General features: G+C 40.3%; 1 protein-coding gene across 8 annotated transcripts in view; it reads left to right on the top strand.

The window, feature by feature from the left end:
- Positions 1 to 1,106: 1,106 nt before the first annotated feature.
- Positions 1,107 to 26,623, top strand: part of PCNX1 (pecanex 1) — a 92,168-nt gene continuing 66,651 nt past the window's right edge. For 6 of the 8 annotated variants that reach the window (XM_055715099.1, XM_055715097.1, XM_055715093.1 and 3 more), the window contains exons 1-6: positions 1,107 to 1,442; positions 9,496 to 9,704; positions 15,131 to 15,236; positions 18,174 to 18,219; positions 19,096 to 19,185; positions 20,822 to 22,522. In XM_055715099.1, coding sequence (XP_055571074.1) covers positions 1,290 to 1,442; positions 9,496 to 9,704; positions 15,131 to 15,236; positions 18,174 to 18,219; positions 19,096 to 19,185; positions 20,822 to 22,522 — 2,305 coding nt within the window. In that variant the 5' untranslated portion in view covers positions 1,107 to 1,289. Of the gene's footprint in view, positions 1,443 to 9,495; positions 9,705 to 11,462; positions 11,520 to 15,130; positions 15,237 to 18,173; positions 18,220 to 19,095; positions 19,186 to 20,821; positions 22,523 to 26,623 lie in introns of those variants that run through there. The other 2 variants (XM_055715100.1, XM_055715095.1) reach the window with 2 other exon arrangements.

Here is a 26,623-nt window from a genome sequence, read left to right as displayed (position 1 = left end):
CATGAGTCATGACTGAGTGCACGCTCAGGTTTTTTCATTCCTGCAATTCCTCTGCAGCAGACCCAAAGGTGCTGTTGCCCAGTCCCGTATCTGCTGGAGAAGGGCAGTGTCCTAGTTTCAGGATAGAACCTATATGGGATCCTCCTGCTGCCACAGCGACAGGATCATTGTGTGTCCTCAAAGTTACTTTTTCCCCGAGTATGGCTGGAGAGTCAGGTAATTTAGAGAGGGATCCTCAGCATTACTCATTTGAGTTTGAAGGAGGAGACCTCCCCTTTCCCCTGCTTGACAGCACTCTGTAAACTCCTTCCCTCATCTCTCCCTCTCTAACGTGTGACTTTTGGGATGTGCTTGTCTAAGGGGAAAGCTTGAATGCTAGGGCTTGGTGAGAATTAGTGACCTTCTCCAAAAATAGCTGAAGGTGGAAGTTGAGACAAGTATATGAGAAACGCGGGGTGTAACTATGGCCTGCTCTGTTGAGTTCACCTTTCCGACAAACCGCAGCAATTCTGGCTTTGTGTGTGGTGAAAGCAACACCACCACAAACCCTTTGGTGGGGCCCGGCATGCAAGCGTTTTGGTCAAATCAGATACTGTCAGTAGACAGAAGGCCTCAAAAAATGGTGAGGTTGTTATCTTGCTCTAATTTTAAAAAACGTCCTGCCGCAAGAAGAGGCTGCTGTGCTTTGCCAGGAGCAAGGCCCTGCGCGAGGGGAAGGGCGAGCCCTCAGCTGCGGTCGTGTCTCCCTCCATTTTCTAGGCAAATCCTGCCACCGCGCCAGGCCGAGAGCCACCCCGGCCGGGCCGCTGGCACTAGCGTGCCTCAGTGATCGGCGGACCCGGTGCTCCGGGGGCCACGGCCCGCCGCCGCCTCGGGGCAGGGATTTGGGCCCTGGAAGCGTGCCGGGTACGGCGGCAGTGGGCCACCCGCCCCGCGGCCAACGCCGCCAGGGGGCGCCAGCAGCCGTCGTGCCCCGCGCGGCGGAGGCGGGGGCAGCGCGCAGGCCGCGCGCAGGCGCAGTAGCGGGCGCGCCCGCCCCCACGGCGTCGTCCGTACCCGGCGGCAGAGCGCGGGGCGGGCGTCCCCTGCCGCAAGGGCTGCCGGTCTATCGGCGGCGCGGGGGCGGGCGGCCGGCCCGAGGCCCGGACATAAGATGGCGGCGGCGTTGCTGGAGAGGCGGCGGCGGCGGTTGCGGCCGTGCGGGCTGTCGCGGAGCGCGGGCGGCGCGCGGCTCTGCCCGGGCTCGCAGGGCGGATAGAGCGGGGCCGGCTCGGCGGAGCGGGGCCGCCATGGGCTCCCAGGTGCTGCAGATCCTGCGCCAGGGCGTGTGGGCGGCGCTGAGCGGCGGCTGGTACCAGGACCCGCACCAGGGCGCTGGGGTCAACGCGCTGCACCTCTACCTGTGGCTCTTCTTGCTCGGCTTCCCCTTCACCCTCTACATGGTGAGCGCGGCCCGTCGCCGAGCCCGGGGGGACGGTGTCGGCCTTGGCCTCGGGGCGGGCGGGCCTCGCGGGGGGCCGCCCGCCTCGGCGGCGGCGGCGGCGGGGAGGCCCGTGGCGGGGGGGGGGGGGCGGGAAGGGCCGCGGGGCCGTCGCACGTGCGCCCCCTGCCCGCGGCGGGGCCTGCGCGCTGCCGCTGCCCGGCTGCCCCGGGAAGGGGCCCCGCCGCCCGCGGCTCTGCCCGCCGCTGTGCGCGGTGGCTCACGGCGGGCCCGGCAGCCGCCATCGAGCGGCCCGGAGTACCTCGTGAGGCCGCGGCGTTTGGGAGGCACGGAGCTGTTACCGGGAAGGGGTGTGTGTGTGGGGTGCTAGCGGGGCGCATCGGGCGCGGCATGGCTTCGGGCGCTGGCACCTTGCCTTGGGTGTTCTGTTTACTTGCCTTCAGATTTGGCCAAGCTGCACTAGCTTCCACTGGTAGTGGAAGTCCACCGGTAGTCCAGGACAAAGCACAGTTTCTGTAGAAGCTGGCTGAGCCAGCCGGTGTTTCTGGCTGGTATCCTCGTCTGACTTTTGAGACTGGGGGAGGGATGTGCTTCAGGGTCCAAAAGCTGGAAGCTTATTTAGCCGTAGGGTAGTGTACTGTGTGCTGACTGGCAATGTGTCTGAACTCTGTGTTACTGATAAGAAATTACTGTGGTTTTTTTGCTTGTGTCCAGAATTCAGCATTCTTGGGTTGGGAAAATTCCTGTTGAATGTGCCCTTGTATCTGATACTTCAATCAAAGTTGTCTAAAATACTAACCTTTAAATCTAGAAACTGTATTGACGTGTGGATATAGAAACAAATACAGGAAAGGTATGATCAGTTAAGAGAGAAGGGGGCAGTTTCCTTTTAGCCAGTGCTTTTCTTTCTGTATAACTTGTGTGTATTTATGGAATACTAATACTTCAGATTCCTCAGTAGAAAAGTGTGATCATACCAGGTGTGTTGTCACCAGTCTTGAGCATATGAGGTAGAATGTAATTTGCAAGTCGGCCAGGTCCAGATGCTGTGGCAACTTAAAAGTAGAAACTGCCTTGTGGGAAAAAAAAAAAGTGAGTTAGTGAATGAAGCCTTGGAGGAAAAACTGTTACATGTGAGTGCAATTGCAGAGATTAGGAGCTCTGGGGTCAGGCATTTGCTTTGTTAAAGAGCAATTTGTAAGATTGCAGTATGAGACACTTCACACTAAGAAATAGCTAATGTGGAGGAGGTAGTTGCAGCCCTGTATATTTAGTTTTTAATTCATATTACTATGTCTTGGAAAAGGTAGCTCCAAGGCTTTTTGTTTGAAAACTTGAGACTGCTGGCAAGGAAACTGCAGACTGAGACAAACTGCTTTTAAAACCAAAGTTAATGTGACAACAACTAGATAAAACTTGCAACTTAAGTAGATCCTCTCTGTGAATCTGTATCTATTTGGAATTCCACTGAATATGGAAAGAGGGAGAGTCCTTTTGATCTCAAATGTAACTTTTTTTTTGTTTTTCTAGAAGTCCTGCTCTTCTGCTTTGACAGGAGTAGTCTATTTAGTTAGTACTGCCTTGCTGAAAAAGCTGTTCTTAAGGGTGTGTTGAGCTCTATCCTGCATGTGCAAGGAGACTTCTCAAGTGGAGCTGATTTATATTGTACATAGGTCTTTTGACAACTGGTAAATCTGGACTAGTATTTGAGTCTCCTGACGCTCTTAGAGCAGCAGTTAAGGTTCAGTTGCCCGTACTATGGGGTAAACTTCAGTGTTGCTTAAATATTTTTTCTTTTCCTGTAAAAAAGGGAAAAGACAGGCCAAAGCAAGCTGCTGTGGGTTTTGTTGAGGTCAGAGAAATTCTCTTGCTTCGTAGCTCTGGACAAGTTAAAGATGCAACAAGTGCCAACTTCCCTGAGAATGAGTAGGGAGATTAGTCACAAGTTAAAGCAGATTGAATCATGTTTGGCGGTTTTCCCTCTTTCCACTCTCTGCAGTTTAAGTGTTGTCTAGACATAAACTAAACAGGGGGAACTGTGATGGTCCTCTTTGCTCTTTAGCATCTCTTCAGCTCTTTCAGAATAAAAAGCAGTAAATGTTGTATTGCTGTAGGACATACATAAATAAGCAAAACTTGCTTAAAAAGTCTTAGGTAATTGCAAGATGAATTCTGAGCATGGCTCACTGATGTGTAGGAGGGAGTTTCAAAGCTAGCTTCAAATGACTTGTTGCTGGCAGACAACCCTGTGCGTTTAAAAAACAAGGTATATAGAAAGACTTACAATGCTGGCAGGCTTTATATTGCTTCTAAAACTTCCTCATATAAGGAATTCCAAGATCATAGTGTTGCTTAGATGTGTTGGGGCAGCCATAACTGTAGTTATTCCTAAGCTGTTTTGTAGCAACAAAGGCAAAAGGATCCCCTAAGAACTTTCCTTGTAGCTGGCTGTCAAGGCTGAATGCATTTTACACTAAGCTAATCACACTTTTTCCAATGTTATTTAACCCCCAACAGGAATGGAACACTTAATCTCTACTAGATATGTTAATTTAGATGCACTCACTGCTTAAAGTCCTAGTTTCTTGCATTTTTTGTTGCTAATCTTTCATCTGTGTATTCCTTCTATTGATTCTGGTAATGCTTGTGGTCAGCAGGTTAACTCTGTTTTTTTGCACGTGTATGCCAGTGCTGTTAGGATTGATGGGTTTAATGCACAGTACAAACCAACTGAAGAAATTGGCAGTGGAAGTCAGGTAGCCTTTCTTGGTCTCTCATCTGCTTTCTAAGCTTAAGCACGTGAAAGTGAGGTCTGTACCCTGTGTGAAGGAAAAGACAGATGTATCCATGGATGTGTATATTACAGATCCGGATACTTTTAATTTTCTCATGTATTCATATGTTTAACCTGTCCTTGTTGGAAGTGCGGCAAAAAGAAAACTAGATATTGAAGGAATTGGGGTGTAGAGGAAGATAAATGTCTGCTTGAGTTCTGTACTCTTGGATCTGTGGCTTGGCAGCATGCGTACAAAAATACTGCTTTCTAGACTAGTTAAATCTATCCTGTTTGAATATTTGCATTCAGTAACACTCAGCTGTACTTGTTGATCTGCATATCTGTCATAAGAGGTGATCGCTGTTTTTACTCTAATCCAAAACTCAAGTTGGGAGGAAAAAAATATGCTACAATATGGGGAAACTGTACACCTGGGTTGTAAACTACAGTGATAGAGCTGGGAAAAAATACCCTAAATGCAGAGGCCGATGTTATGCATCAGTGTTGCAAGGGGGAAGGGAAGAGAGGAGGTTGCCAAAGCACTTCCCCTTGTCGGAATGCTGTTTCAGCCCCACCACGTGTGCAGGAGGGGGTGAGGTCTTGGCTCTGGCACTCATGGAACTTTGCCAGTGTCTGAAGAGGAGCCAGGACTGTACCTTGCTTGGGGTGATGGGCTTGTATGTACCTACAGAACTTGTCTGTCAAAGTCAAGCTCATTTAGACAACAGTTCACTTAATAGGCACTTGATTTCCTGACTTGTGTGCATAGTTAGAGAAGTAGGTCACATAAACATAGCTTCATGTGAAAGCTCTTTTTTCCAGTGAAGTTTCTGAAATAGGTGCTGTTTCTTAAACTAAGAGTTTAAGTACTTGAAGCTGGATGTATGATGAGAATTCTTAGTATCCCACATTAGTAGCCAAGCAACTAGATGCAGCTTAGAGCAAAATTTCATTTGTATACCTTGAGGTTTCAGTCAAAAACTAGGTAACTTGTAACTGAACATGCTTCCTGGTAACAGCAGCTCTTAAGGGCTCTGGCTGTTCATAAACGAAAATTGGTGACAAAACTACATCTGCTATTTCTTGATCTTTCCTCCTCTTCATTATGAATATTTCTACAAAATACTGGCCTCAGAATGCTTGAACTTGAAAGCATTTTACAAGACAACTGTTACTGCATAATGAATGTTTGATATAAGTTTTACGTAGGGACTGGCAATCTGATTTGGGTTAGGAGCCTTACCTATGAACGTTTTCAACACCTATATATCTCTTCTCAAAAAGAATCTGGAAGTTTCATTGCATCTGTAGTGGCTAGCTAAAACTAGATGTGATTAGGGTAAGATCTATATAGTCTTTGTTTCTTTAAGTATGTAGTGTAGTCTGTGATCAATGAAATTCCCTCTGGTTCCTGGCATTTACGTATTTGAAATGTTGAATCAAGATACAGTGACCTTTGTAGTTCAAGTGGGAATATTTTAGCCCTGTAACTAGTGGTCTGAGGCTTCTTTTTTTTGTAGATTGATCATTGGAATCTAGGATTGCTTAAAGCTTTTTCTGCCTACTCTTTCATGAAAGATGTGTTGTGGTACAACTGAGCTGACATAACAGCCAGCAGTTTCCAGAAGGGACAGTCCCACTTTTCAGCTGTGCATTCCCGCATCTTACCTTTGTCCACTTGTACAGTATGGATTTCATAGGTTGTTTTGGAAGGTAACTCCTGAGGGAAAGGTGGTAAAAAGTCAGTATCCTTTCCCCTCCCCCTCAATCTCTGAGAGTTCTACTTAGCTTCCCTTTAAGATTTAGGGAAATATTTTCAGCTAGGAGTTTATCTAACGGTTGGGTTTATTCGGCAACTAGATGACGGAAGTTTTCAACAGAATGTAATTAAACCAGGTGGTTTCTGTATGGTCTTGTCTAGCTCTTTTTTTCTCTCCTACAGGAGCTTCAGTTGTGACTACTGTTGTTCAGTGCATGTTTTCTTTTGGTGCTAATGGAAGTGACTAGAGAAATGCAGTGAAATGGGATGTTCTGTGAAATGCTGTTGCAGCTACAGACTTGTAGCCAGCTGGTGCCTGCTAACAAGCTGTAACCTGAGGTTTTTAGTCTGTTGTGCCCAATAAAAAATGCTTTAGTACTTATGAAAAGACCAAAATGAGATCTAGCTGTGAATTTGTAGGACTTCGATTTGTTTTCCAACCTTAAAGATGATACTATGTAGGATGTTCAGTTATGCTGGCGGGAGGCCTGTCTCTCCTCAAATGTGGTAAAGTGTCAACCTTAGTTTTAAATACTAATCTTACTTTAACTTGCCCTGTGGAGGGAAGACCTCAAGTGGAAGTTGAATGTTTCCAAGTTTGGCCAAGAAGAATAGAGAAGGCACTAGTGGCTTAGGTTAGGTTGCAGTTACTCCCTCTCAAGGCTGGAATGCAGATGAGTTGCTGGTACCGTGGGTAAGTGCTGCTGTACCACAGCATGATACTTAAGTTGTGATCAGACAGCAGAATATGCTGGACATGCTAAAATGTCTCCTATTCCCAAAGTATGTGCCCTATCCAGAAAGGAGTAAGTACTAATGAATATGAACAACGGAAGTAGTGAGTTAACTTTATTTTTTAGCTTTCTGCAGTCCAGTGGAAACAGGATGTGAGGAAAAAGCACTTTAATTCTTTAGTGGGCTTGCTGCAAGTTACATGAAGTGTTTTGCCTTCTCCCCTCACTTGTTCTCAAAGCTTTGCTTTGTGGAACAGATAGACTTTGCATTCCACAAGATAAACTGGATACACTGTGTGACCTCCCTGCTGACTAAGTGGAGGGGAGAAATTGAAGAGCTCTCCAGACAGAAAACCATAGGCATGTTTTTTATAGACTAACTAGCTTTTGCTGCCTGGGTTAAACTGACCCTTCTGATAATGGCTTCTGAACGCTAGGTACTTGTTAAGGAGAGGGTAGGTGCAGTTCTTGTACCTGCCAGACAGCCTGCTATCCAGTCACAGGAACCTCATAACTTTAGCAAGACTTAACGGGCTTGCCCTTGCCTGCAGGGAGCTAGCTGCCTCTGAAGTTATTCAAAGGGGAAGCACTGCATTTCTTGAGGAAACCCTTGTAGCGTTGCTTCAGGGGTTGTATGGATGCTATTAGCATTGTTGTGGCTCCTGGTTGCTTACTGATGCTGTTTTTAAATAGCTTTGTTTCCTCTTTCTCCTTCTGAGGTGGTGCTTGGTAAGTGAGTCTCTCCCTATCCATTAGGGCCTTGTCCAGCTCTGCATACAAAATCTTTGGCATACCTTGGCTTAGTTTTCCTGTCCCACTTCAGATTTTATATTAGGTGTTGACTTAACTTGTTTTGGAGGATAAGGTAGGTTAAACTTGATCTCTTTAAGAAAAGAATCCTAATAGGTAACCTGCTTCCTGATTGATTCCGGGTTCAATTATTTATACTTGTTTGGCTTTAGAAATGTTATATTGATTATTTGTTCTTGCTTACTGTCAGAAAGTGAGCAGCCAGACTAAGGATTTGTTTTGTTCTGAAGTCAACAGTCAGTACAACATTCAGAAATGTTTATTCTTGTATCCCCTTTATTGGTACAGTATTTTGTATTTGGAGATTCAAACAGTGTTTTTCCTAAACTCGTGGTTTAAATTGTGTGATGAGCACTGCCAGGTCTTCTAGGACTAGTAAGCTCTTGAATATGTAGAAATATTAATACTGTGATCTCTTAAATGACTAAAACTAGTTCTATGTGCAGAATAGGGAGGGTGCTCTGTCTTCTCCAGTCGTGTTCCCTTGCTGGTTCTGCAAGATGTGTGTGGGGCTTTGGTCACCATACAGACTGTTCACTTGCAATGGTCTGTACAGGGAGGGAGACTAGGTGTATGAAACAAGCTGGAATTCTCTTTGGGCTAGGAGGTCTAAAAAGACAGTACATGTCTTCTCATTTACTAAACTAACGTTTGTGCTGGGTGACAAATGCTGTTCTGATTGTCATATGTCTCTGTGTGTGTGTGTATATATATATTTGTGGCTGTTAGAACTTGATATCAAACCGTACCACTCCATTAGTGGGTTAAAGGGTGGTGATGCTGCAAAATATTTGAGAACACAGACTCTTCTTGCTTTTGTAAGGAAGGTCACCTATTTGTGAATGAAGACTAAGAGTTAATATCTCATTTTGTTTAGTGACTGCTTAGGGAAATGACAAAACTATAAATATGAATAAAAGGTGAATTAGAAGGGGGAAAGCCTTGAAGTAAAATCTGAACTTTAACTAGTACTCTTAGTGCTTTTTTTAAAATGCTATTAGCCCTCACTTAATATCTGTTGCTGAAGTGATTGATCTATAAAAACCTTGTGGACTTCAGAAAAAGTTGCATGAGAAGTCTTAACTGAGTGAAATCTCAAAAGCACAATTCAGGACTGAGGTTTTCCATGTGGGTTCTGGCCGCCTTTGACATATCTGAAAAATTCTCTTCAGAACATCTGCATTGGCTGCCTTTCCACAGGCATGTAATGGTCTAGCACAAATAACCTGCAAGACCACATGCTGCAGATTATTGTAGACTACTTCTCAAATGTGTGAGCCACAGATGTAAACAGCTTTTTTTTTTTCTTTTTTTTTTTTGTATGCAGACAGGGAAAACTTTGGCTTTTGTGACTGATCAGTATCTTGTCATGCAAGAGTATCTGTTCGAAGCTGACAAAAACTAAGTTAAGTCAAAACATCTGTGTTTGGTAGTTGAGCAGGTTTTCTCCTATCCACCATGCTGTCAGACTCCTGTTTTTCTGAAATGGTCTTGGTGCTGTGTCCTAGCCCTGAAATAAGGTCATATCCTGTGCCTGGTTGAGTTTTCAAGTTGCTTAAAATCTTCCCATTTTTTTTTATTCATAAGAACTAATCAAAAGTATTGGGTGTGACCTAAAAAATCATGCTAGCTCTATGTTTCTTAGTCCAGGTCTTGCATTCCATAGCCTCGAAAAAGAGAATAAGAGTTGCATTTCGTTCAACCTCCAGTGATGGGTCCAGTGATAGGTCTACTAAGCATGTTCCTGTGGTGCTTTGGTATCTTGTAGTCCAGCTGCTCCTTTTTTCTATGTTGCTAGACTCCTAACAATCTCCACACAGAGTTTAAATGTAGGGGGTGTGTGTCTCAACCTTTGTTTTTAAGTATGATCGGTATTTTCTGTGTAGAAGAAACTGTTGAACTCTAGGTAGCCTTATGTATGCTTAGGGACACTTATCACTGTGTTCACTAACTCTTTCTTACTCTCTTTTGAAAGGCTCTTCCTTCTTCCATGATGATAGTAGCTGTCTACTGCCCGGTGATAGCAGCTCTCTTTATCGTTTTGAAGATGGTGAATTACCGTTTGCACAGGGCACTGGATGAGGGAGAAATTGTGGAGAGGAATGCCAGTGAACGTATGGACAGAGGTGCAAAAACAGAACAAAGCAGTGTTTCAGCCAAGAGGAAAGACAGCAATGGGCCCAGGTAAGGTGTCTGTCTGTACACTGCTTCAAATTATAAGGAGTCCTGTCTTCATCAGATTTCTAACTGGAATGGTGGTTGAAAAAAACACTGAGGAATATAGATGCAGACCTTTGTAGTTCTGAAAGACTTTAAAAGCAGACTTATTTACGTATTAGGTTTGAAATAATGGATTCTTGTTAATTTCCTGGTTCCTCCCCCAGAGGAGTTCCAGAACAATATTGAGAATGCTGGAAGCACTTAAACAATAGCATGGAAAATGTGTGCTGATGAGGTCACTAAATACTTAATGAACACAACCAGTACAAGTAATCTTCTTTCAGCAGTAGACTTAGTTTTAAAAATCTAGCTGTCAAAGACCACATACTATGTGCTAAGTCTTTTATCACTAAAAGGAATGCTTGACTGGGTTTCAGTTTGCTGCTTTGCAAAAGCGGGAGTCACATACAGTGCTTGATTCTGGTCATAGACTTCAGAAGAATGCTGTCCTGTGAATTTGGAAATTCTGGAATTGCTCAGCTCAGTAATGAAGATAATGATTCTGAAGTACTGTCAATAGGAGGTGATTCCTTTCCACAAATTTTCTTTTCTGTTGCCAGAATGAAAAAAAACAAAACAAAAACCAAACCCAGAGGTTTTCCTTCTCTTACCAAACTATTTGGATAAAGAAGAGCAAAAGATGACTCATCAACAGGGCCAGCCTAACCAGTCTGATCAGGCAGTGGATGTGTTACAAGCTCTATTATCAAAGCCTCTGCCTGGCTCCAGATAATTGAGGCAATCTTAAAGAGTTATACTGCATGAAATAAATTGACTTTGAATTGTTAGCTTTTAAAGACCTTTCTTTTGTCTGTGAGTTTCTGGTACTAGTAGCCATAGTTTTCAGAGTAAGGCAATGAGCATGCTGTCCTGACTCTTAAAAGGTTGTGTGTGTCGTATTGGGGAAAAAAACACAACAAAACCAACCTGGAAACCTGAAACTTCTATATGGAGACATATGCTATAAGGAAATGTAGTTGCAAGAAGCCTCTTTAAGTCTGTTTACCAGGATGCTTAAAGAAAGGAAGAGTTTAGTGATGCGCTTTAAAATGCTCAGCATAAAAGTGAAAGGACTTCACTATGTATGTGGAGTAGCTTCTCATGAGATGGGTTTTAAGTTCTTCTGAATCTGCTCTCGGCTCAGGTATTGTTAGCAAAAACAGTGTCTTAGATTCCTTTTAACGTTGACATACAGTAACATCTTGTATCAATCTTTTATAACCTGACCCTTTTTCCATCTTGTGTTTGGTAACTGAACCTGCTGATTTTAATTGTGTCTTCATTTGGATCACCATATACCTTACTAAAACTGTATTGAGCTTTTTTGGCAGAACGCTTGCTGAAATGTATAGTAATGCATATTCTGCTTAATAAAATTCATGAAAGTAAACTAGTGTTCTGTTCTGTTTCAATGCAGCCTTGCTAATGCATGGTTAAGCTGTCATCTTTAGATATGTTGGTTTGCTTGTTTGGTGTTTAAGCCATGTAGCTTTTGCTTCCAAAACAGTAGCCAAGAGTTGGCAAGGGACTTCTTTCTATTAGTATTGTGAGTTACTTCTGGATATTTCAGAATTTCTGTTTTGTCTAAGGAGCAGTTGACATGGGACAAGTTACTACATTATAAGCATTTGTGAACTCAGAAGTAGAGGTTAGTTTGCTGTGTGTCCTGCTTGCCAACTAAAGTTTCATTAACTTTTATATGATCCTTGTTCCCACTTTCAGGTCTCTTAACTAGAACTGGGAACAAGGTCAATGCAGAAATTACGGAGTTACTTTTTGGTAAGTGGGATGTACAGTATATACTAACCTTTGCCTGGAAGCTTACAAGAACTCTGGGATAACGTTCAAACCAGTAGAGGGGATGTAGAGTGAGTGTTCAATATAAAGCAGTCAGTCACCTTCTTAGTAAGTTAAGTTGGAATGCTTATAAGAAAGCTGTCTTAAAAGGAATTGTGTATGTAGGGTTTTCTTTTTTTAAACTTGGCTCCCCTAGCATAAGGTGGATATAGGGGAGATGTAAGCAGACATACTACCTTAAATATTTGCATAATCAGAATATTAGTTTTGATAACTTAGGCTACAGCCTGTGATACCAAATAAATACATATAGTACAGTATACAAGGCTGTCCTAGATTTTTTACCACATACACCCTCCCTGAGACCTCTTCAGATGTGAATATCAATATTTTTGAAAGATTATGCAATAGTTTGGTTTATGTTTAGGATTCTGTTTAGCTTCTAAGAAATGCTGTTCTTTACTTCTGGAGATATTTATCTGCAAAATGGTGCTTTTGGGTATCTGACAAAAATGATATGCTGTCATTTGTAGGTTTACATGAACTACTGATTTGTCTTCAATTCACATTGGTTTGTGAATGGGATCAAACACCTGAGTTTTTAATCTTTCCAAATAACTTGGGCATGCTTAAGTGAAGAACAACTTACTGTTTCTGAGAATTTCAGCTTTATAAAGAGGATGAGAAAACAACAAGGCATTTATCTAGTGAATTTTTGAGAGAAGTCTTCGTTTAGAGATACGAATGTGAGTTTTCTTCTGTAGTTTCTAGTGCAGTTGCTGCTTTCGTACTTAAGGGGGTGGTGTTAGTAATGCTTCTGTGAGATTTTATGAAAACAAGTAGTGGGGATACAGGCTCCTAATCTCATGTAAAAGGTAGAAGGAACAGTGCAGTTGTAGTCTTTGGGATATCAGCAGACCCACATAGATAAAACGCTGGAGTCAGTCTTGCTTTTGGGGATATGAACATGGTTTCTTTCTTGTGTCAGTGACTGTTATGGTTCAGAGTATGATAAAGCATTAACCTGGTGACACTGCTGTCCCCTGTCTCCATTGTCATGGAGGACCTGTAATCATAATGCTACATGATTTTCACATGTACTTTGCAAAAAAACCAGACAGCTAGAGAATGTTGCATCTTTGAGTTACAGTCTACTTTAAACAGGCAAGAGAAATAAAAATAAAAAAACCAAACAAAACCCTCTACAACTCTTGCCCAGTTCAGTCTTCTCAATCTGTGCAGTAACTACACTTCAGTGTTTTTTACTTGGAAACTGAGAAGCGTAGCACTTGCTGTAAGGTACAAATTCAGTCAACTGTAAGAAACTGACTGTAGAACTTAAAAGCAAAAAGGAATGGCCACAACAGTAGCAGAAGATTGCTCCTAAAGGTTTCTGTGTGCCATTGTAGTCCAGAATGTTATGCATATGATGAAAATACAGATTTCAAGAATTATTCTGCTTGTTCCTGGAGACTTTTATTTGTTTTTGTTTGCTACTAGCTTTTGTTAATACATTAATTTCTGTGACAGCACACATGATATAGCAGCTGTGAGTAGAGTGGTGGTGCTGGGTTATATTATTGGTTATGCTGATACCTGTTGGTTCAGTTATACACAAAATTGCCTCCTTCTCCCACCCAGGCTAGCTACCCCATTCTATGCATGAGAGTTTATTCACATTGACTTATTTTTCTACTTCACAGGACATACTTTAATCATATGCAGTGTTTCTCAATGAATTACTCAGAGGAAAGGAATTTAATGTTTTTGTGAAAGGTTTCTTTGTTATATCTTCAGTTGTCATCATAATGTATGCTGAACTTAAATCTCAGTGAGAATTTTTCAGTTTAGTCTTTAACTTCAAGTTATGTCCCTACATGTTCTTAAAGTGCTTAAGTAATGAATACTTTGTTTGTCTAAAGCTGGTGGAAATTATTGAAGCTGAATTCTGTTCATGGTTATGTGTGGTTTTTTCCTTACCTGGTTTTGCCTTAGCATGATTGGTAAATACCAGGTCAGAGAGGGCTCTGTAAACAGACATCAATAAAAGCATGCTTATGTCTTGCTGCTGAGCTGTACCAAAATGATGGCTTTTCACTTCTTTCCTCAGTTTGCTGGAGTTGGACCACTTAGCAGTTGTTCTGCTAATTCCAGGCTTGTTGTCTCTTATTTTTACTGAGGTAGTAAGTTCCTAACTTCAAACCTTTTTTCATCTCTTTGGCGTAGGAAGGTTCAGGGGCCTTTTGTATGCTCTAGAATGGTTCCCAAGGTCGTACCTTTACGCCTCTCTGAGATGAAAACAACTTGAAATGTCATGCTGTAGGTTAAATGGTATTTCAGGTCCTTTAGTCTACAGACAGTTTGTTTATAACATCTTAGATTGATTTCCATACATTATGGAAATTGTTAGATGTTGGTCTTACTGCATGAGATATTTCTGTGAGGCTAGTTGTCAATTAAAGTAAGTCCTGCAGTGTTTCTGTTCACTTCTGTCCCCTTCTCTAGAGGAGCTTCATCTTCAGTTTCTTCAGTCCAGATAGAGAAAGGTTGTGCATATGTTTTCTCCAGTAGAATGTTGGAGTGAGCTTGCCACAGCTCTGAAGCATTGAGTGTTGTAAGGCAGTTTATCTTTGGGAAGGAGCAGAGAGGGTCTGTGTCAAATGACACTGCAGTTACTTCTGTTCTGAAGTCTCCTGGATCAAGATGGCTGAAGAAAACTGTACTGGGAGAAGAAAAAGGATGCCTGAGGTTCTCCCTCTTTGCAGTTAATAAACAATGTTAGGTTGGATCCCTGAACTGTGGTCCCCAACTCGTTTCCCACCCTGTTGTACTAATGGACGGGTCCAACTTGCTTTTGTTTTATAATTAAAGCCTTTGACATGCTGAATTACAGTTTGGTGATGTTGATCTAGAAAATACTTTGAAATCAATACTTACTAATCCTGAAAGGGTGAAGTCACTAGGACATAATAAAAAAGTATATAGTACCTCAAAATATTTATTGGTAGGGCCTGTAAATTAGAGGAAGGGAAGTTATTTTCTGGTAGAAAGTGGTTTGCATCAGTTGGAGAGATGCCATGGCCCTGTATGTCTCTGCCTTTCTGATAACTTTTACAACAAACGGTGTGTGGCTTTCTTGGTTAACCTGTCCCTTTGTTCATAGATCAGTATAAGGAAAAGATCTGGAGTGCTTTCCCTGCTCTTTGAAAGAGTTTTTTAGTACTTTTTCTATTGATTTTTTTTCTTGGTATTATAGTTGAACAGGTGGTCTGAAAGTTTGTGTGTTGGCATTTCAGAATGCCTTGTAGTTCTTAAGTCTTCTACAGTTTGTGTTGGCTGGTGACAGGCAGCACCTTCTGTGACAGTATATGTATATATAGGGTGCTCCAGCTCTGACTGAGCTTCCTGTGTCAAATCGGCAGTATTCCTCTGAAATACTGGGATGTATTTGACCCCCTGATTTGAAAAAGGAAAAATTGTTTTGAACATACACATAGCATAGACAGACAAACTTCTGTTTAACTGCTAGGTTAATATTTGTGGGTTTTTGTTCTGTTTTGTTTTCATTTTTCTTTCTCTTATGTCTCCCTCAGTGACCCCGGTGGAGGGATAGAGATGTCAGAGTTCATACGAGAAGCAACTCCCCCTGTTGGCTGTAGTTCACGCAATTCTTACGCTGGGGTAGATCCAAACAACCAGGTAAGAATTAAAGCCGCTGCAGTTGTTGCTTTAGTACCACTGGCTTTGCAATCTGTAGAGTAATCTTTGCTGATTTTTTTCCTATTATTTTACTTAATTTTTTTTATTAGGATAAACAACTTGCCTTTCTGTATTTCTTAACTGCTCATTAGGGTGGCATTGCACTCTTCCAGCTGCATAGCTCTTACTCATCCCGTCTTGGGTTCATTTTAGGAATATCTGGATTTTTATATGGCAACCTACTGTCCCATCAGAAAGTATCCACTTAAGCTCAGTTAGCTTTCTTCTGATTTAGTAAACAAAAACTGGCTCAGAGTGTGGTCAGATGAGTACTGAGACCCACTGTGTACGGCTTCCTTCTTTCTTTTCGTGTCAGTGAGCTGTTAGATAGCTCAAGCTGTAACTTCATCCGTATGTTCTAACTTTGTTTTCCTCCCTTATGTTTGTTTGATCTATCATTTAGATGCTTATCTCTTGCAATGCCAAGTGGCTTTCTGAAAGTTGTTACTGCTGACAGGTCAGACTCTGCAGTCAAAAATGTTAGTATGTTGAAGTACAAAGCAAGATAAACTGGTAGAAATGGAAAAACTAAAACTATTTTTGGATGACCTCTGTGAAAGTTAAGTATTTTGATACTTAACAGGGTTGGGAGGAAAGCAATAAATAGGTGCTGCTGTGCACCAGATGAAAGTGCTGAAGAACTTGGCTTTATTAGATTTTAATGCAGCTTCATTATGCTCTAGTTGCCTTGTAATTGCACTTGGGAAGTTGTTCTGTTCCCTTATGTGTGCTAGATTTATGTATTCAACTTCTATAGCACTGCATGTGCTTCTGTTTGACTTGTGACGTTTAGCCAGTTGTGGCATCTTTCTTTCACCACTCTTCATGAGGACAAGTAGATTGACTGGCCAGACTGTATGGTTACATTGACAATGAGCAATGCAGTGCCATGTTAAAAATACAGAAGCTATTTTTGAATGATGTGGAAATCCTTGGTGTGGTATTACAGTGTTAAGCCCTAATTAGCTCTCTGAGCAAGCAGTATATAATATAGTGCAGTGTTATGCTAATGTTGGCGTTTTATCTGTTATGCAGCATAGATACTCTAGGAGATTTTGTCCTTTGAAGAGAGCAGATACGTGGTAGTATTCAAAGGAATAGGAAGTGATGGTCCATGTAGGAAGACAGAACTATGCTAGGGGTCATGTTTCTTTCACTGGTCTTTAGAAAAAAATTTCCAAACATACTCAAACAGTTCTAATGTTAAAGCATGTGAAGAAGTTGTGTTCTTTCCTGTGTGCTTTAATGCTGACACTACAACACAGTTAAAGCTAATGTGAAAGGAAGTACAGTGTTTAAAATGTGTTTATGCTGATAAAACTAGTGTTCACTACTCCCCTGTGTGATTGAATTCACAGCATCAAAAGGGTATGTGAACAGTAAGCATCTGAGTTTTGTTTGGTTTTTTGTGCAAAATAGTTTTCCCATGCTGATACACTTGCATTCAGCAAGGTGTGTTCCTGAAGGAAGAAAAGTTGAGATGTGGCAAAATGGCTAAAAGTGTGTGTGACAGTGTAGTAAAGAAAATGCATTAAACTCTTGACTGTGTTTTTGCATTACATGTAGTAAAGCTGTTGTTAGTATGGCTGAACAAAATCTGCATACATCTTCAGATTACCATAAATTTGCTGTGTTTACAGAGAAGAGTTAGTAGAACTACGCTCTCTTCCCCAGAATCATTTGAACTAGAGATGTTTTGAAAAAAAATCATCCCCAAAAGTGTAAAGTCAAATTGCCAATATTTTACTGTATCTTGGGTTCAGATTTTGCTTTTAAGCGTTCTTCTATCTTATTTCAGAGTAGTTTAATTATTTGACAGGCACACTTTTGTGTGCTCTTCAGAGTTCTTTGAGAGAGATGGTATTGGAAATATTATTGAAGGAAAGACTAAATTCTGTTTAGCACCTCTGCAGAATAATGTGCTACAGATTACAGGACATAGGTAGAGAGGCAGACTGAAAACCTAAACAGCTAGCTAGTTTTCATATGAGGGGGTACGTACCTGCTGGTTGGCCATAGAACACGGCTGTAAAGCAGACACCATAAATTTGAAATGCGATTGTAACTGATATCCAAGAATAGATAAGGAATACTGCAGTCTTCCACTAACCAGTTTACTTTGAGGTAACTGTAATCTGTGTACTTGGAAGCTGTCTTCAAAAGAAAAACTGCGTTTGCAGGAATGAGAGGGAGGAATAAAATACAGTAAAATATTTAGGTTCAATTGATTTAAGTGTGTTCAGCTGCCAGTAGGGATCATCCTGTCATATATCCTGCTTATGCTGCTTGCTGTTGCTTTCCACGTACCAACACTTAGGTTCTTGTGGTTACCTGGTCATTGGACCAATTCTTGAGAAACCTGAAAATTCACCCTGGTAAAAATATGTATCTTTTCCAATGGGAGCAGTTTCTGAGTTTAGCTTGATGTTTACTATGTTTAACAGGTAAGTTTTATATTAATGTGGTGTTTTCCTTAAGCATTTTAGGCAACTGTGATCACTGCATTAAACATGCAGTTTTACAACAGCAGTTATTAGTATACCATTTTGTTACCACATGAAATACTTTCTAATCTAGGACTTTTTCTTGAAACTGCTTTTAAAATCAGCACAGCAAAATCTCCCAAGTACACTTCCTATAAAACAGAATAATGTGGTGATATAGTTGGATGCATAATTAGATTCCTTGTCATCTTTGTTTGCAGTGGAAACATTCAGAGTCAGAAAGGTTTTTACAGCATTGTGCTTTTGGATGCTTTTGTGCCTTGGATAAATCTCTCCTAAGTGTATAGGCAAATGCATGTATTGCAGTTATAGGAAACAGTAGTTGGGTAATTCCTGAAAGTTTACAGCTTTTTACGTAATTCCCTGTTTCTAGGTTGGATCTGGGTTATCTCGTCTAGGAACAGCAGCAACCATCAAAGGTGAGATTTTTGGCTGCTACTTAAAATTACCTTGCAGTAGCACTTCAAATCACTATTGCTTACTATGTTTTTTCCAAATATGGTCTACCTTGTTAATGTGAAGTACAAAGTTTACTAAACAGAAAAAATCTTTCTTGGAGTTGCAAGTTATGTGTCTAAAACGCTAGGAGATAATAACCTTGAATCCATGCTCTTGTTTTCAATGTAATAACAGGTTTTACTTTTGCTTGTCAATACAAAGCCAAGGGGTTGGTTTTAGTGGACTTCTGCTTACTATTTTGAATTCTGAGCAACCAGAATTTTGTATTTCAATGACTTTATTATTTCTAGTTGTTTGGCATCTAGCAAAAGTATTGTCCAGGACAGCCCTTGTCAACTCCTCTGAGATGAAAAGATAAATTATTTGTAATATGCAAAGTGGCTATCTTGTAATTTAAGCCAATAATAAGACAAAAGAAAATGAGATACAAGTTTTTGTTACCTTCCTGATTTTTTCCTTACCTTTATGTTTACAAGTATTTTGTTATAATCTTACCCCTCTTTTATTGGCAACCATGCAAAAAGGAATTATCAAACAGATACATCGTTTAAAAAAAAGTTACTTTCCATTGCATTGTGTAAGATACTTTTCCAGCACTTCATAGAAGATCTCTGTAGTGGAATGAAAACTATCTTATATAAAACATAAAAGAAATAGGATAGGCAATACTACTAAAACATAAAAGAAATCTTGTGTTACTTGTAATAATTGTTATTAACCTCCAAATTAAGAAACAAAAACAATGGTCTTTCATGACAGGTGAGAAATCTGCAGTGTGTATAGTTGTATGTGCTAATACTTTGAGCACTACTACTCTTCTTTCTTAAAATTCACAGGAGATACTGACACTGCCAAAACCTCTGATGATATCAGTTTAAGTCTTGGCCAGAGTTCTAGCCTATGTAAAGAAGGGAGTGAAGAACAAGGTAAAATTTCTTCTGCATATTAAACATGGTATTTTGTTACCAAAGACAGTTTGCTTAACATGCTAAATAAATTTATGCAGTTTGTTGATAAACTCAAAGAAAGGGTATCTTGGAACTCTGTTTCATTTCTCAATTACTCTTAGTTCCTCAGGTGTGTAGCTTGAATACTTTTAACTTTATTCTTTGACTGCATGTTTCTTGTTCTGGCATATTCTAGCAGGCAGTAAATATTTTCTCTCTCCTTACTGCTGAAAGATAGCTAGCTTACATGTCTCTAGAGGATCTGTTTCATACTGAAGTTGGCCTGGGATTTGTGGACTTCATTGTAGACTAATTTGCTTTGCTTCACTTTACAGTACAAATGATTTTTTTTTTTTTTAAATCAGGCATGTCTTTCTGTAAAGTAAATAATCCTGCACAGAGTTCTGTGTTTCTGGAGCTATAGACAGCTTGCATATTGGAAGCAATCAGGGTCCTGTAATTGTTTCTTTCCTAGTAAGGAAATTGCTAGCTTGTATTCTTCAGTTGTCCAATCTTGTTTCAGATCTCACTTTTTGTTTAGCTTCATTGCGAGGAAGAAGTCTGAGACTGAAACAGAGCATAAAACTGTAAACCTTTTGTTTGCTAATTTTAAAGTACCTGGTGGTTAGCGGGAAGTTAACTCTGCCAATACTATAGTTCATTTTGGCCAACCTAATGGGACTGATGGGTTTCTTTCAGTTGTTACCATGTGATTCAGTGCAGAAAGTGTGTTTAACATAGAGGATTACAGGTGACTGTGCTGTTGTAATAGGCAGCAGGGTTCTACTGTTTTCAGCTGAGTAATGGAACTGTTTGTGAAGCTTCTTAAATCACACATGTGGAAATACATTGTACAAAAATTTAGCAGTTGTAGTAATTTAACTTGGCCTCCAGATCTTGTATTTTTAATGACAGTACAAAAAGGGAAAGTAGCCTTTCAATGCTGCCTGCAGGTGGACGCTTTTATGGGAGACTGCCTGTAATGGATAACAAATAATTGTTCTGACTGAAAGCTAACAGCAAATGTTCATGACTTGCTTTAACAGCACCAGTGTTAGAGGTAGTAAAACTCAGTAACATTGTAGGGAGTTTCATTATAGTATCAACAGAGCTGTGCCAGTGCCTGCGTCCTTGCCAGCTGTGAACTTACCTGGTATCTAGTAGGAAAGGTGATTTTTGTTGGGTTTTTTTGTGCCTTCAAACTAATAGGTTTTACTCAGTTTTCTTTGATAATTTTAAACTGTGATACAGTTTACTGCTTGTAGGAAATAAGAGGCAGGGTACCCTTTCAAAGTTAAGAAGCTTTGGCATATATCAAAATATTGTCTGAGACACACAAGCAGTAGAGGAGGCTGGGGACTTGTCAGAATTGTGTTGTCTTATTAGGTGCTTAGATCAAGCTGGTGTTGATGGTTTCTTTTTTTATATTAAAAAACAAGGCTCTGTCACATTTGCCCAGATGCTAGGAAATATTTTAAATGGTAATGTGATGCATAGTACTTGCAAATGGATTTGTCAGTTTACTTATTTGATATAAACAAGCAATTGTAAAGCAGATTGTATATAACTTTCATGAATGTTCTACATGAATATTTTTAAATATGTACTTAAACAGATTTGGCAACTGATCGGAAGCTTTTTCGTCTGGTGTCCAATGACTCGTTTGTCTCCATCCAACCTTCGTTATCCTCTGGACAGGATTTGCCAAGAGACAACAGCGACAAAGTGTGCCTCTCGAACAACCAGCTTGTGGACCAGTCTAAAACCAGTGCATGTGACACAGAAGTAGCTTCGCTTGTAACTCTACATTCTCACTCCTATAGGAAGGATCATAGACCACGAGGTGTACCAAGGACTTCTAGCTCTGCTGTTGCTTTTCCAGATGCTGCACTAAATGACTTCCCTCTCTATCAGCAAAAACGAGGACTAGATCCCGTAAGTGAGTTAGAAGCTTCAAAGCCTCCTTCTGGATCCAGAGAGTCCTTGGCTGAGAACTCTTGCATTTCAGGAGTCTTTCAATTAGATGACATTCTGAAAAGTAGCAGCCCTCAACCATTGGTGAAGAGTGGGAGGAGCAAATCCTTGAAAGCAGACAAAAGCGTGGACAGTCTGAGAAGCCTGAGTACTAGAAGCAGTGGTTCAACGGAAAGCTACTGCAGTGGGACTGATCGTGACACTAACAGTACCATTAGTAGCTATAAAAGTGAACATACTAGCTCAACACATATAGAAAGTGTGTTGTCGGAGCATGAGGAGGAGTCTCCTAGAGAAGAGAAAAAGGATGGTAAGGAAAAGGACTGTGGTGTTGACTCAGAGGATGACAGTAGTTCTACTACTGACAAAAGGACTAGTAGCGAAAGGACTGCTGTGGAAGTGAGCACTAATAGTGGTGTTCAAGAGGTAAGGGGTTCTAATGCACCTGATGAGATGCACAGTCAGAAAGGTCTTGGTGCTTCTGCTTCGGAGGAGGCCAATAAGAACCCACATGCCAATGAATTGACTACACAAGCTGACAGGCCACCTGGGAAGGCTGCTGAACAAAGAGATGAGCAGAGTGAGAAAGTAGCTGTGTTAATAGATTCAAGAGCTTCTAAAGAAACAAGTGGAAAACAAAAAGAAGGAGATGTTCGACCAAAATCTTCCAGTCTAATACATCGAACAGCCTCTACCCACAAGTCCAGCCGGAGAAGGACAGGAAAAAAGCGGGCTAGTAGTTTTGACTCAAGTCGGCACAGGGAATATGTTTCCTTCAGAGGTGTATCTGGTACTAAACCTCATAGTGCTGTGTTTTGTCACGATGAGGACTCTAGTGATCAAAGTGACTTGAGCAGGACATCAAGTATGCAGTCAGCTCACCAGTTCAGCAGTGATAGCTCTTCCAGCACCACCTCCCATTCATGCCAGTCTCCTGAGGGAAAGTACAGTGCTATAAAGACCAAATATGTTTCTAAAGAACGTGGGGGCACAGACCCTGAAAATGCTCACAAAACCCATGTAAGCTCTGAAGGAATTAGCAAAAAACGATCTACACGTCGGACTTCTAGCACAAACAGTGCCAAGAATCGTGCCAGAGTATTAAGCCTGGACAGTGGTACTGTAGCTTGTTTAAATGACCCAAATAGTTTAATGGCACCAGGTAACATAAAACAGTTAACCACTTCAAAATCCGATTTGGAAGCCAAAGAAGGAGAGGTGCTAGATGAGCTATCTCTGTTGGGAAGGGCTTCACACTTAGAGTCAGTCACTCGTTCTAGGAATAGCTTACCGAGCCAGGCTACGTTTCCTGAAGGGGAAGAGCAAGAATCAGCAAGTGGAGGTAAGTCAATGACCTACCAGAAGTACCTTGCCCTATTTTGTTAATGAGTCTGGTATCTATGACTTAAGTTGCTACTATACTTAAGTGTCTTCCTGTTTCTTCATTCTTGCCTAGTAGAACTGACAGAGCATTTCCTTTATAATATCTTGGAAGATCTACAGAAGCGGGAGTTGGATTCAAACAAATGTATGAAACCTATAGGTAGAGGTGTTATGGATTTATAACTGGCAGTCTTTGTTAACCAGAGCTGTGTCTCAAAATTATTTGTGATAAAATCAGACCTGCTTCATTGTATTACCCCAACTTCAAATCATGTGTACTGTTTCAGAAGTTAACAATAAAGCAAGAGACTCTTGTTGTTTGAAAGACTCTGCAGTTTAGACAAATGGGATCATGGAAGTGATGAGTTGCTGGTGACTCTTAGATGAACTCTCTGGTATGGGTTGAGGTGGCATCCAAAAAAACAACCAACAAACCCAAAACCTTTCCATGCTGCCTTGAATTGTGCATTCTTATGATGGTCTAGTTACTAGAGTGGAATTCTAGGGATTTGATTTTGCTTAGCCTTGCCATTGTTGGCTAGACAGTGTTGTTTACTTTGGGGTTGTGGATTGTCTTTGTGTGTATTTCAGGGTTTTTTTTTTCTTGCTATTAAGAGAACACAATAACCTTCCTGTGCTGGAGACTAATGTAGTTTCCTCTTACTTGCTGTAACTACTGCTTTGCTTGGTGCAATGTGAATGCTAAGGTTACGTGTTGTAGCTATTAGTGCAGATTAATAGGAGCATTTCTAAAATATTTTTGGAGCCCTTAATATTTTTTAGTTTATAACTTGTGACGTTTCAGTCTCTTTTCTTAGTTAGCCATATTGACTGGCTTAACAGAAAGGCTTTCTGTGTCATGGAAGATAAGTGGGTTTAAAGTACATTTTCAGAGCAGTATGGAATTGCTAATTACCTCAGTTTGACTTTTCGGATTGCTTGAGGGGAGTACCTACCAAATAATCTGGATCTTGTTAGCTAAGCACACAAATGCTTCATAAAATGTTTTTAATACCAACATAGATATTTTCAAGAAATTGTAGCAAGTTTACTGGCCTTGTTGTTTAGACTGTCTAAGCAAAGTATAGTGACTCGTATGTGTCCCTGCCCTGACATAAGGACAAATTCTAAAAATGAGTACAGTTGATTTCTGGGGGTGCGATGTGGTGAAAAGGTGTGCTACACTGAAGTTCAGTTGTGTATTGATTATTGGTTTGACTTTTTAGTCTAATTAAGTCTAGTTTACAATTAATTCAGACCTATATAGATCCCTTCACTTAAATAAAACTCTGTGTATATTGGTACTTTCTTTGTTACTCCTGGTAAGACTTGTGCAGTAGTGTTAATGAAAGGGCCCAGGTTGCTCTTTTAGTACAAGCTGCAAGTTAAACACTTAACACACATTCTTACTATGCCTTATTAAAGTAACAGCAGCTCTTTGTTCTACTGAGAATAATTTGACTAATAAAAGGTTTCCTTTACGTATTTACTGTTTTGATCCTATGTTCTCCTTAGCACAAGATTTCATTTCATTTTGGTTTTTATTATTACAGCTTAAAACTTACGGTTCTCTCTTTGTATGCAAAGGAGGATTAATATACCCTACCTTAAAGAACAAACTTCATATGTGCTCACCAGTCATCAGTAGTCTGAAAGAATCAGTGCATGACTGATGCTGTTGCCAAGTATTTTGACTGCTCTTTTAAAGAGTGAAATGGTGGGGAAGACCAACCCTAACGCATTTAAAAGCAGTCTTAGACAGAAATCTGTAGCAGCTTAAGCAGGGAAAGTTTGATGTCATTCTTGTCAGACTATTCAGTTTCCCCTTTACACTTTGTTTACATAATGGTCATTTTGAAGTTGTTAGTATTTTTAATAAGTGGCAGGCACCCAAGTATTACTTGCCCTGTGGGTTTCAGGCTGACTTTAAAAAGCAAACTGGATTCAGGTTCCCCAGATTTGGTGACATCAAATAACATTTGCTGTATCTCATGTTTCTTAGTACCCATAGAATAGGAATTATTTCCTTTGATTGTAAGTAAAGAATGTCATATTGCTTTTTTTTGAATGTAGAACAAAAATATTTATTTTTCTTAGCATTACTGAAATATTTATGCAGTCATGCCTAGGATGAAACTAGTAATTGGTTTGATTTGATCTGTTTGATCAATCTGAATAATTCTTTCATGTTATCGTAAGTTTATACTGTTCTTTCTTTTGTGTGTCTGGTGGGGTTTTTTTTGGTTTGCAAATTATATTACAAGCTTTGCAACAGCTGTATCTTTAATTGTGGCTTTTTTCTTTGGGCTTACCTGTGACTAATAGTAATTAGAGAAAATGTTTTAACTTTTTAGAATCAGAGTTGCGGTATATTCAGTATTTCCCAATATTGAGTTGTCCTTACTTTTTGGGAGTGTTTGTAAAGGCATACATGTGTAATATAAATACACATCGTGTGTAGAAATTGAGACAATAAAGAAGTTATTTTATTTACATGTAGCAGATGAATTACAGAATAAATCTGGTTCAGATTTTCATAAGATCAGAGGATATTGGTTGGATGTGACTTTCAGAAATTGTCTGGTCCAACTTCCTGCTGAAAGGTTTATTTTATAGCTTTATATAAATATTTTTTAATTTCTGTGATTGCTTGTGATAAATTTCTGAAACAAATAATTAAGATGCATGCTGGATAACCAAAATACTGATCTTAATACCACATCCTCCTTTTGAGTGAAGCTTTCAGTTTCTATTTTTCAAATATGACTTAAATCAGTAATTAGAATTTCACTTTAAGTCTTTTGGGAATAAACTAAACAGTACATTCTTACTTGTGTTAACTGCTAAAATGTATTTTGCAATGGATATGGCTTCGTATTTTACTAAGCAGGGTGCTATACAAACTTGTACATATTATACTTCAGCAGAAATAACTTGGTTTCATTTCTGTCTTACGCCAGGAAGTGGTGAATGACTCACTTTATAACTTCTGTGCATTTGAATAGAAATTGCAGTTCATTAAAATGCAGACAAAAAGCAATTGAAAATTCTTTAATTAAATACCTATGGTAGATGTATTAAAAGAAAATGTGGAAGATGTCTTAGAACAGTTGTTTTCCATGTTTAACTACTCAGCTTCTAAAGTAGCTAGTGAAACTGATGGATTATGGGTTAGATGAAGTTCTTTAGATGTCTAAAAGTTTCCCTAGATGTTTAGTAATATTTTGGAAATACCACTTGATAATATTCTCCTGTGCCTGGTTTGTTAGATGTGTGCTATTTCTGGATTGCTGTTCATATTAAAGAACCAACATAATGCCGTATATGCCAGTGATGTTTTCTAAAACTTGAGCTGAGCTGACCTGAGAAGTCAAGTCTTCTCCCCCAATTCTATATTAACTGTCAAAGATGGACTCTTTAAGTTGCTATTTTCTTCTACAGCTTGCTATAATTTAAGGTTGGTTGATCTATTTAAAGTTCTTCAGTTACATACCCTTCTCTAAATAAAACTACATGTAATGTAATGCATTTTTCCTTCCGTGCATTGCATAGCGGTACTGAAGTAACAGCTCATGCTGTTCTTCTGGTTTTTGTGGTCTACAAGTACATGTCTACAAGCAGGCAAAGTAGGACTTTGAGCTTGGATTAGAATCTTGAGTTCCATGTGGCATATGGAAACCTGTTAATCTTTACAGTCAGCATGTATTTGTGTGTATATATGTATATGCTTAGTGTATCTGCCTGTAGTCATTAGACAGTATCTTTACCAAAGTTAAAGGTACAATTCAGTTCTCTGCTGTGCAACCAATGATCATGTCAGCTATTACGTATATCACTATTCTCCTACTATGCTTATGTTGCATATGGTCTACAGTAATTACTTTTTTTTTTTGCTTGTGTTGTAGAGCTGTTCCATGCTTCTAATGGCTAAAAGTTTTGTTTTCTGCAGGTAAAATTACTACAGTTACAGAAGATGAGGCCTCCTTCCTGGGAGTCTGTCAGTTCACACTGAAACTGCTAAACCAGACAGTTTTGCATGAGAAATCAAACTCTGAATCAG

The sequence above is a fragment of the Falco cherrug genome, chromosome 7, assembly GCF_023634085.1.
Source record: "Falco cherrug isolate bFalChe1 chromosome 7, bFalChe1.pri, whole genome shotgun sequence".
Classification (NCBI taxonomy): domain Eukaryota; kingdom Metazoa; phylum Chordata; class Aves; order Falconiformes; family Falconidae; genus Falco; species Falco cherrug.
The sequence above is the reverse complement of the archived record's forward strand: the minus strand, read 5'-3'. Positions and strand labels throughout refer to the sequence as shown.